Below are 11,594 nucleotides of genomic sequence, written 5' to 3'. Positions count from 1 at the left end.
GGGTGTGTTCTGTATCATTTTCGTCCAGAAAAAGAAGTCATTGTTGCATATTTGTATTATTAAAATCCCTTTCTCTTCCTGTAAAGTGTCAAGTTTTTTTTTTTTTAATGGCTTATCCTGCGCTTGGGGCAAATATAAAATTTCGTCCAGTATGATGCGATTGGGGATTTTGGGGTGATCCAGCCAACCCCACCCTTCATCATCATGTGGATTAAAACATGTCCTCCTTCCTTCCACTTGAAGAAGGATCTTCAACGACTGCTGCCAATCTTTGTCCCTCCTGACATTAAATCTCACCTCATATGACACACATAAAACCACATGAGAAAAGTACTATCTAAAAGCCACTTCATGGGACCTTTACACATTGTGGATGTTCGCTCAGACGCACTAGCACATTGTTACAGCAACACATTAGAAAGACTCACCGAGTTGTCAATGCAAACAAAGAAAAATAAATAATACTGAAGGTTAATACTGTCAAATGCGAGTCAGCCATTTTCAACCTGAAATGCACAGTATACTGTGAAGTTATCCGTCTACACGCAGCAGATTCTACGAACGTCACACAGACTGAAGAGTTTCAACTAACTGAACAAAAAAACAAAACAAAAACAAAAACAGTGTAGGGGGCCTCCACAAGCTCTGCGATGTGGCCCAAAGCTATCTGCTACATTCAGAGTCAGGGAATGTATTGACTATCCTACTGGTTGATACGCTGAGAGAAAAGGTCATATTGGAAGAGTCAGCTGCAAACAGCCCTTTGTGGTTGGTCTAAAAAAAATGAATTAGCATTGTGGTTGCAAACGTGACAGAAAGGCACAAGGTTGGTGTTCATTCAGAACGAGGCCTGCAGCAGAGAGAAGCTTTCACAAACATTCACAGACTTGCACAACTGCTTCGACCAGAGTTTCTTTGGTAGTACGACTGTTGGAGGCCTGTCGGTGCGAGAAGCTGATTTGGTATTAAACCCTTCGGTTGTGTTCTACCTCACAGCAGAGTCTACGGTTACAGTGCTCACCATTTTAAATAATGGCTTGTTAGTAACATGTTGTGAATTCAGTTAAAAGCAAAAGTTAAAAAATAGTTTCAGTTGATTGTCAACCACATCTTGAATAATTCCCCTCGAGAGGGAAATTAAGATTTAAATAAATTATATTTGTGGGACTTCTACACAAATACTTAAACACAAAGTATAAGACTGTTTGGTAACTGACAGTATCATGTCATTAAAAAAACAAAAAAGAAAACACGCACACACTCACACACAATGCTTAAGGATCAAGTATTAGAGGTAAGTTATTTTCCGTTAGCCCTTGGACTGAAATAGATGAACTCACCGGGGGGTTGGGAGGGGTCTGAGCTACAGGCAGGCTTGAGAATCATCGTACAGTCAGCTGAGAGAAGAAGAAGCTAAACCATTTGGGCTTTCCTCTGTCCTCATTTTAAGAAAATTTAATTCCAGTCCTCTTTCTGGCACTCAGTAACAGAAAGACGAGCCTGTTTTAGATGTGTGAGAGGTGAAGTGGGGCTTCTGCAAGTTTCTATTATCACCTGGGTGGCAAAGGTTATTGGGTGATGCAGTTTTCTCCCATGTCCTGCGCGTAACGGTCCAGTATCACATTGCGCAGTTCCTCGACGTCTCGACGGAGCTGTTGAGCTTCGACCAGCTTTTTCTGCAGCACCTCTGGACTCATCCAGTCCTCGGCCTGCTCCGTCACCAGTGGCGGTGCTGGAGAAACAGAACTCTGATTAACGACGTGCGAACAATTTGTCAGTCATCAACAAGACGGAGTAGTAAAATTCAAGTAGAGCTTACATGTGAGGCCAAGCAGCAGGGAGAGGTTGGGGTCTTGTCCCTGAGCTCTCTGGGTCAGAATGCTGCACAAGGAGCGCAGGTCACTGAGGCAGGAAGCGATCTCTACGTGTAACCTCTGTGTGAGGCGAGCCCCGGCCGGCTGCAGGGCCGAGGACGCCTGACTACTGCTCCTATGCTCTGGATCGCTCAATCGCTCCTGCAGGGTCAGATTCTGCTCCATCAGTTCCTGGTTCTGGGCTGACAGCTGAAACACAGCAGTAGTTATTAACATCATCCATTCAAAGCGACACAAAATTTCAAACTCACAGATTCTGGGCATATCGTATTAAGAAACAGGATCATTAGCCTGTCTCACCTCCTTCATGGCTGTGTGGAGCTCGAACACATTCTGCTCTTTGGCCAACGCATCCTCTCTGAGAGCCTGAGAGCTGCTCTCTTCCTGAGATATCTGCTCCTCCAAAGCCTGCACACACAAACAATTAATGACTCCCAAATGCCAATAGACTATAAAAGCTGGACACTAACTGCATAAATTACTGATGATAAAACACCTGGATCTGTGAGCCAAGCTGTTCCATCATCCGATGCTGCTTCTCGATGACCTGCAAAAAGTAGAACTGAGCTTTAAAAACAAAAACTTTATACTTGGGACAGAACGCAGCAGTGCACTCCTACACGTTCTAATTTTAAAGTATCAAATGATAACACTCTTCCTCCTGCATGCTCTGCGTGACTGGGAGGTTGTGACCCAAGTTTTGTGCAACGTGTGAGTGTGTTTATGGCCATGGTGTTGACAGAAGTGTTGACTTTGCAGGTGAAGCACACAGCAGCACAGCTAGCACAGTAAACATGACAGAGAAAACAAACAAAAAAATAAATAAAGAGCAGCCACGCTCTGAAAACGACGACAAATATTGAGAAAAGGTTCAACTGATGGACAGTTTGCTGAAACTTACTTCCAGAGGAACTGATACTTCTTGTTGGTTCAAACAGAGAACACACACTTCCTCTAAACTCACTGTGCCACATGAAGCTGAAGTTATTTGAGGTCAATCCTATAAACTATAAAACTACAGGTAGATTCTATGCATTATATTTGAGAAACTTAAAATCAAATTAGTTCACTCTTGGTTACACTTTCCAGCTCAACATGTGAGATTCAGATAGTGTTAATAGTGTGTGATAATGTTTTGCCTTGCTGTACTTCATTAATAAAATCAGAGTAGTCAAATAACAGATGCCCTGTGAGTATTTCAAGTCCCCAGATGAGCTTTTATTGAAGAAACAGACGGATCGCAGCAGACCTTCTTCAGTCTCTGCTGCTCCTCTCTCAGAGTGTTGTTCTCTCCTCTGAGTGTCTCGATATCCAGGGAAGGCAGCCTGGCTCCGTCCTCGAGGCCCTGCTGTACCCGCTGCTGCATTCTGATGAAGACAAAAAAGATTAGTTGATTAGAGTTTTGACTGTTTGAATTAACATGCCCACTAAGAAGATGCTACATCAGACTGTGTGTGTTCATACTCAGTAATGGTGGTCAGCAGGTCTCTCTCCCTGCGTTTCTGCTCTTCCAGATGTGCGTCTCTTTCCCGCAGTTGTGAGTGTGTCGTCTCTACACAGGCCTCCAGCTCTCGTACTTTCTCTTGGAGCTGAGCCACCTGCTGCTCGGCCTCTAGAAGCTGATGCAAACACGTTCCATGTTTAATGATTTACACGCGTGAATCAGAGCAGATGCAGTGAGAATGGACCAAACTGTGCTGACCTGCTTGTTCTGGCTCTGGTAATCCTCCAACGTGGGCAGGTCGGCTAGATAGCGCTCCAAAGTCTCAATGCGCTGCTGGTTCTCTCTCTTTTGCTCGGACTCCTTCTGACACTTCTTCTTCAGGTTGTTGATGTGCTTGTCACGACTGCGGATCTGCACAAATAGAATAATATGCTCAAAGCATATTAAGGAATAGGTGCTACACTCGTTCTCACTCACAGAAAGTGAGACAACTCAAGGCGATAACTTGTGACAAACTATTCCTACAAACTCTATCATATTGTCTTTCTCCAAGATCTATTTATGTTCGGGAGAGAAAAGCTTCCTGCACAGTGTTTTGTTTCAAAAAGCTACCTGAAACTACTGCGGCAGGAAATATGTATCAAAATGTTTTTCATGTTTCGCTTTCTTGCATCGCTGCATGTCAGCAAGTACAAAGTTGTAACGGGAAGTACGAACCCTTTCTTCCTGTTTCTTCATCTCCTCTGCGTGTCTCTCGCAGGTCTCCTTCAGACTGTCGGTTAGTCGTCGAGTCTCAGCTTCGACCGCCCCCAGCCTGCGCTCTGCCTCTGCCTTTTCCAGGGCGACGCAGTCGGTGCGCTCGGTAAACTGCGCTCTCAGGAACACATTCTCCCTCTGAGCCTCCTGCAAAGCCACCGTGTGATACGAAAGGTTTCAGTGAAGGTTATCGAGAAGAGTTTGTAAAGTAGATGCCAGTATAACACAGGGTATAGTTCAAAGGTTTTCACCAACCTGTAACCGCAGCATGCACATATCTCCATAAGAAGCTCCTCGGCCCAGGAGGGCCCCGTGGACTTGCAGCTCGCTTTCCCTCAGTCGCTGCTCCAACTGGGTCATGTGCTGCTTTTGTCTGCATCAGGACCAGGTCCATTCATCATCGTGATCGTCATCACCACAAGAACAACAAAGTCAGGAACATTGTAGAAAAACAATCTGCTAAAAGCACCGTGCAGTCCTTGAGGTTAGGGGACAAACAACTGTTTAAATCCTACTTCTCAAACAAATGAGCTGCATGACAAAACATTAAGAATATCGTTATTTTAAATAATACTCCATAGGAGCAGGAAAATTACTAGAAGCACTTGCCTCTCGATGATGAGCTCTTTCTCCTTCAGCAAACTCTCGCTGGCTTTGACCAGAGCGTCCCACTTGCCGGACTCTGAGTGAGTGGGCGTCGAGTACAGAGACGGGTACTGACCCACTCCAGCACTCATCATCTGTAACGAAGACACAAAAAAGACCTTGTGGTTAAGAGCTGTGGCACGGGGAGAAAATACGCAATGGTGATGAGAGACAGAGATTTACAATAGCACAACTTTAACCCTGGAAATAAATGAACTGTGTGTACGGCTGACCTCCTTACACTTTATCTCGGCACAGTATAAATAGTGTATAGTGCATACACAGTAACAGATACTCTGACAACAACTTGGTCGGTTTTAAAAGAGAAATAAAACCTGATGAGCATCAAGCAGTGCCAGTTTCTCTCTTTGGAATATAATGTAACTCCATCTCTGTTGCTATTTAAAGTCTTTCTTCCAACACACGCTGAAAGCACAACGACTGAGTGTATTCTGGAGGCCTGAAGAATACATGCAGCCCTCTGAATGAATGAATGGATGAATGGATGGATGGATTCTCCACTCTTTTACAGCTTTAACAACTAATCATTTAGTTTATGAAGCAACGTCTGAACGATCATTGCTCTAGTTTCTTCACACAGTAAAAACCCTTGTGAGCACAGCCGGATTTTGCATGAGGATATTCTGCCCTAAAGAAGTAAGTTTTTTAAATTGTGTCAGTTCATGAGTCAGCACACAGTAATTGGAAGTGGCAGTCAGTCCAGAGTGTTCAACATCCGCCGTGGGGGTGAAGAAAATTGAAAACACTGCTGAAGTAGTAAAACAGAGCTGTGCCACAGCTTTTTACAAGCTTCAACAGGAAGCTGTGACAACGTGGCTAAGCGTTGCACGAGCACTCCAGAAAACCTTTTCAAGTTCTTGATTTCGATTTCGCTCATTGATTCGACGCGTCCTGCTATAAAATAGGACACAGTGTCTGTATAGCTTCAGGCTTTATTCAGTGAGATTTTATTTTTCCAATCTTGACCTATATATGTATGAGAGTTCTGATACCAGTATGGGAAATGCCTCTGATGCTGCCTAAAATACAGTATCTGTGAACATGTGTGTCTGGGCACTGGTCCACCGTGTTAGCCTTTGTTCCCCCCAAGCTGGTGAAGTCATGACCTGGACCTGCTCCGACCCAGACTAATATTCTCACCCTAAACTAACCAACAAAGGCAACAAATACGAGCCAGTCAGAGGCAGAATAAGGTGGGTTGTGTGGGCTGTGTTGCCACTGGGTGACTGCTGTTTCAGAGCATTTATCCTGAGCAACAATAATAGCAATCACACAGGATTTACAGCTGTTAAACACACACATACAGTTTAAGCTGTTTCCTCACCTCTAGTGCAGTGTAATTTTCTGTTCAGGAGAAATCCTTACCTGCATTTGTTCCACTTGCAGGCGTAAACTCTCCAGTTGCTGCTTATGTTGCTGTTGTTGCTGCCAGCTGGATATTTCACTACATCTGTCCTGCCGCAATGGCTCATAACCCTTGGAGCCCGCATGCTCCCTCAGCAGAGCCTGTGTCTGCAGGCTGAGAGGGTTTGCGTAAACTCCAGGGGATCCGGCTGCACCGGGCTGACCCCTCTGATTAGAGGTTTCTGCTGTGCCGGGAATCCCAGGCCTGGTTTCAGGGAGAACTTTATAGCTGTGTTCCATGCCTCCTCTGTAGGCCTCAGACACACAGTCTGGGGTGTCTCTAATCCCAGTCGTCTGTAATCGGAGTCTGACATCAGGGCAAAAACCCCCCAGCAGGGCTGACTGATTTAGTGTAGGCTCCACGGCAGGAGTGTCAAACCTCTGGCCCTCATCCACCCGCGTGTGATCCGAAGGGAAGAGCGAGTGGTCCAGCCCGTTCACAAGGCTGCGGTAGCGGCTCAGGCAGTCTGTCTTTGGCCCCACAAGATCGCTTCCCACGCTGGTCTGAGCATCCAAGTTGGGCGAAGACGCTGATTTGGAGAGAGAGGAAGACTTGGAGGTGGAGCCGCTGGGCGTTCTGGATCCAGACGAAGACCTGTGACCCTCGACAGAGGACATGGAGTCCTCCTGGACACAGGACTTGGGCTTAGAGGCCGGGGCTCCGGCCGTGGATGGCATGACATGTGCAGTGGGTATGGGGATTTGACTCCGGATGGGTTGAAAAGGGGGGCTGCTGCTGGAACTGCAGAAATCTTTAAAGAGTAAAAGAAAAAAAAAGAAGAGCCATTTAGAAACTAAAAGATGTTTTATCTCACTATTCTCAGTAACAGACAGACAGACAGACCTTGTTAAATCAGTGCAGAACATCTAGAGCAATCCTGCAGGCCATTTTCTCTATTTTCAGTAAGTGATGTAAAGTGGATGCAGCAGGGTTTATGGGTGGCCTACTTTGATGATGAGGTGTCACCGCAGAAAGAATTAACTGGCTCTGAATGACTCAACCCAGGGAATAGGCTTAGAATAGACTTAAACCAAAAGCTCTGATTACATGATTAACAAAAACAACATGTCTAACATTGATGAAGCTCAGTTAGCTGCCATGACACCGAGCGTACATGTAAGACGATTATTCTGATAGAACTGCTGACTAAAGGCTCGTCCTTTCTAATTAGCACAAACGCCTGTAATTATTCCAAAGATAAGCACCATCAGATTACCCCACAGAGCACACACCCAATCCACTGTCCATTAAAACATGCACAGAGATGTAAACTGTCTTCGGAGATCACATTATGCTTACTCCAGGAACACAGCGGAGAACGGTACGACCAGCCTACAGATACCTCCACAAGCCCCAACACAATTCAGAGTTACATAACTCATTTCAACACCGTTACAAACCTGAGAGACTTGTTGAAGTTCACTCCAACGCAACAAACATGTTATTAGCTGTTTCATTTTCTCTAAAGCTGAACCGGGGTGAGCTGAGCAGCAGAAAGCTTTAAATGCAAACAGTCCGTCCTCTGCATTTCTGGACTTGGTACCGAATCAACCTCTGAAGCTAAGACTGACAGCGTCGCAGCGGACCGGCCCCGTGTCCAAAGCCGTATTGTCCTCCAGCAGCTAAACCGGCCTGTATGAAGCTCTGAGCAAACACACACACACAAACAGGCATACACAGGAAAGGTTAGGGGTATTTATAGCCCACCTCTCGAGTTACAGCGTTGATCTGTGGGTGCCGCTTATTTAAGCACCTTGCCTCCTCCCACTTGTAACACACATCACACACGCACAAGTGTATTTCCAAAGTCAAAGACTGAACAGTCTGCTCACTTTAACCCAAAACCACGTTAAACTAGAAACTTTTCACGATAATGAGTAAAAAGTCTGAATTATTTTTTTTAAAAAGCGCCAACCTTTCAGGCAGACAGAAGTTCGACAATGTTATAAAAGTAGCCTCCAGGCTCTGCTGCTTCATGGCTGGCTAGAACAAGTCTAAACTACTCTGCAAGATGAACATTTGCTGGATATTTGCTTAACAGACATTCCTGCCTTTGGAAGGAGTAGAACAGTGTCAATTACCTGCAGATGTAAAGCAGAAGGTTTTGATAAGAGTCCAGCAATTCAAATTAAAAAAACAAGGTTCCTTTCTTATTTTCTTGTGCTGCTTAAGTTACACTCCAAATATGCTATAAAGTATCTCTACAACAGGTCTTTATTGTGGCTAGATCCAGGACTAATTGCCATGTTGCTAGGCACGGCTGTCAGTTTAAGTGCCAGACAAAACCATACAAGCACCGGTAGCCTGCTCAACGGTTGTAACTAAACACGACAGGCCTGTAAAAAGTAGCTGCATTCATTTAAAAAAAAGCCCACGACGACAATAGCTATATATATAAAAAAAAAAAAGGAAATGTATCCAAAGAGCACGCCAAACAAACATATAAAGGGTTGAAAAGAACCCAAAAACCTTTAGTATTCCTAGAAATGTTGTCTTACAGGTCCTGAGGGATTATTAGACAACACTGGAAACCTTAAGATTAAGACGTGGAAGATATGCAGCTTGTAACATTACTCGGTTAACTCTTCTCTACACCTTCTCTTACAAATTTTTTTCTCATACAAATGTATGTAGGAGTGTGCATAATATAAAAATCATACAATCATACAAATCATACACCTTTTGCTTATACACAATTATTCAGGGCTATGTTTAACAACTGCTAAAAGACAGTGTGTGTTAAAGACATCCTGAGGACGCCCTCAGGGAAGTCAGCATACATACATACATGTAACTAGATGTAAGGAGCAGAACCTGTTGCAGTTGTTATGAATACTTTCTAACAGGCAGCCCTGCCATGAATAGCAGCTTTGTGGAGTTCAAACCAGACAGTGTTGATACACTTCTGATCATTTTCCAGTTATTCTGTAGTGTTTCTCTATTGCACATGGGACCATCCACGCCCTGCGTGCCAACAATTACATGGAACATCTCTGATAATAAGTGCCTGTTATTTTTTCCACTGTGTGTATGGACGTACAAATATAGCACAACACACACGGTCTCCGGTGGGATTTCACAACTTCTCCGGTGGGATACTCCCATTTTAAAAAAAACCATGCTTATATTAACAGAATGTGACATTTTGCTCTACGGTCAAGGTCCAGTTTCCATTCAGCAGTCCAGTCGTAGCACCCCAACACCCCATCCCCCAATTAACCTTAACGTCAGAGTAGTACAGCAGAGCCTTGGAGCATTTTTGGCTGGGGCTTTAATCTACCTCTGCAAATCTCCTGAGCACCCCCATTGGACCATGAACATCTTTCTCGCTCTATAAATAGCCACAAAAAACAATAATAACAACACATTATAAATGTGACTGTCCTCTACTAGTACGTCAGCTCAATGATCAACAAACATGTTGCAGAACTTGGATATCCTGTAAAGTGAACGTATGCACCCAACTCTGGCTGCGGAGAGCGCAAGCTGAAGCTCCAGCCGTGACAAACAGATCTCCAGCGTTACATAACACATGCGACAGGCAGGGGGAAGAACAAGCAAAAAGTCATCACCTTCTGTGCTGTCAGAGGCGGAGGTGCCAAGACCGGTGTCCACACTGTCCGATGTTCCAGGCCGGCGGCCAAAACGGCTTTGAAACTTCTCTGACACAGCTGGTGTCTGCCACTCCATGTCAGCAAACCGAGCTGGATGGATTTGTGAAACAGGACAACGGCAACAGATGAGTTTATCAACACGGGATGGGATGACCGCACAGTTTATGCATTTCGACCACGGGGTGTCAACTCACCCGCTGGTTTGGATTCGATGTATCGGTGTGAGGTTGTCATTCCATACAAGACAACGTCGACCTGATTGAAATGAGGCAGAAACAACATTATTATACAGTACAGACACACTGGAAACATATTTTAAACCTTGACAAAGCAGACAAACACTTGCAACACCACAGTGAGTTATAACATCTGACATCCTCTCTTCAGATTGAGTTAATCAGAAAACAGTGAAAGAAGCTGGTAAGCAGGTTTTGATGACAAACCAGAGACTGACATCTGAACAAAAGCTCCTTTCTTGCCCGACTGCAGATTATGAACTCAATGTCCACGGCCTGGGACTCAAACAGCTGCTGGCCATTGACTGATCCGCTCACCTATCAAACTCATCTGCCCCCTGGACGCGCCACAAACAGCCTGCACACACTTCTCTGGGTAGCAACAACAGAAATAACAACATGAGCACATGTCTCGGCGTTACATAACGTGTTACACAAACACCAGGAGGGGTGCAGGGAGTTAAACATTATCTGTGGCAGGCGGTGTATGAGGATTTACTGCCGGCTGTGTCTTAAGTAATCCTCCTCGGTGGCTAATTCACAAAGGAAACGACTCGCTGACACTCGAGCTATCCGCTAAACGTGACTAATCGCTAAATTGCACATAGAAATTTTTTGTATGATGCCAGCTCAATGCGACATTTATACAGCCAAAATGAAGGCTGGTTTTAAAGCCATAACTCCTGCATAATTTCCTCTTGATGCCGTTTGTTTATTGCTGTCCTGGTGCCGTGCACCGTTAACCATTTTGGCTAAATCCGTTTCCGTCTAACAAGCTAGCTAACCGCTAACACAGCCGTTTGCCTGACGGTAACAAATCTCTGCCGCTCTCAGAGCAAACAAGACGACAGCCAAGACAGCCCCAGCTGCTCACATGAAGAGGTTACGTTACCTTTGTTTCACATAAACACAGAATGCTGTAACAAATCTCAGTTTGAGGCTGGTAACCGGAGCTGAATCTCTACCATCCGCTGCTGCTGCTGCTGCTGTTCCGCTAGCCAACTGAGCAGATCCTCTGCTGGGAGACGACCCATCAAAGACACAATGGCTGCTTGTTTAACGCCGCGGCGCCGCCCGCCTTCACGGCGACGCTTCGCGTTGTCTGAGGGAGACTGTTTGTGGGGTTCCTGCTTGTGAGATACACACGTCCGCAATGGTTACGATTACAGACTACATTTTGGAAACAAAAAAATAGTTGAACGACGTTTTCAAGGCTCTTATTGTAAAAAGTTACCGCTGACAAAAACGGGTACATTCTGCCATATGACCCAAAAAAACCTCCGCAGATAAACAAAACGAACGAACCTAACCGAGATACGTTGAGAACACTAGAATAACCTAGAAAACACGACAAGGGTTCAGAAGTGTTTGGACATCATTAACAGCCTTTTTTCTTATTTAATTATTCTAAAACATACTATATGGCGTTGGTGTAAATATTATATGGTTTAAATGCATTTCTTTTGTTGTTGTTTTATTGCAGAGGTGGCATGCATCCAGCTAGAGACGATATAGACAACATGAGGAAATAGTCTAATTTTCTTTAGCTATACAAAGTCAAATATATTCTGCTGATCTTTTTTTTTTTTTTTTTTTTTT

At 44.6% G+C, this 11,594-nt stretch overlaps 1 protein-coding gene across 5 annotated transcripts; it reads right to left on the bottom strand.

Moving 5' to 3' along the window:
* Positions 1 to 268: 268 nt before the first annotated feature.
* Positions 269 to 11,076, bottom strand: cep85 (centrosomal protein 85). Of its 5 annotated transcripts, XM_027286431.1 has the most exons (15): positions 10,888 to 11,076; positions 10,313 to 10,367; positions 9,954 to 10,012; positions 9,718 to 9,849; positions 6,106 to 6,896; positions 4,684 to 4,814; positions 4,330 to 4,447; positions 4,036 to 4,221; positions 3,577 to 3,729; positions 3,339 to 3,493; positions 3,124 to 3,241; positions 2,371 to 2,421; positions 2,175 to 2,282; positions 1,820 to 2,063; positions 269 to 1,732 (listed from the first exon to the last, which is right to left on the bottom strand). In XM_027286431.1, exons 2-15 carry the CDS (start codon positions 10,324 to 10,326, stop codon positions 1,569 to 1,571), a joined length of 2,424 nt encoding a protein of 807 aa, XP_027142232.1. In that variant the 5' UTR covers positions 10,327 to 10,367; positions 10,888 to 11,076; the 3' UTR covers positions 269 to 1,568. The 5 variants fall into 5 exon arrangements, with proteins under 5 accessions (XP_027142232.1, XP_027142233.1, XP_027142234.1 ...); XM_027286432.1 differs by lacking the exon at positions 10,313 to 10,367 and having other exon boundaries at positions 10,887 to 11,073; XM_027286433.1 differs by lacking the exon at positions 10,888 to 11,076 and having other exon boundaries at positions 10,213 to 10,313.
* Between the last annotated feature and the right edge of the window lie 518 nt (positions 11,077 to 11,594).

The sequence above is a fragment of the Larimichthys crocea genome, chromosome XIII (assembly GCF_000972845.2).
Source record: "Larimichthys crocea isolate SSNF chromosome XIII, L_crocea_2.0, whole genome shotgun sequence".
In the NCBI taxonomy this organism is placed as follows: domain Eukaryota; kingdom Metazoa; phylum Chordata; class Actinopteri; family Sciaenidae; genus Larimichthys; species Larimichthys crocea.
Note: the sequence above shows the minus strand (reverse complement) of the source record. Positions and strands in the feature narration are given on the sequence as shown.

Coding starts and splice junctions, on each gene's coding strand:
- cep85 (XM_027286431.1), bottom strand. Junction 4,815..6,105: donor TGCAAGTGGAACAAATGCAG/GTAAGGATTTCT, acceptor TCTTCGTTACAG/ATGATGAGTGCTGGAGTGGG. Junction 3,494..3,576: donor ACCAGAGCCAGAACAAGCAG/GTCAGCACAGTT, acceptor TGTTTGCATCAG/CTTCTAGAGGCCGAGCAGCA.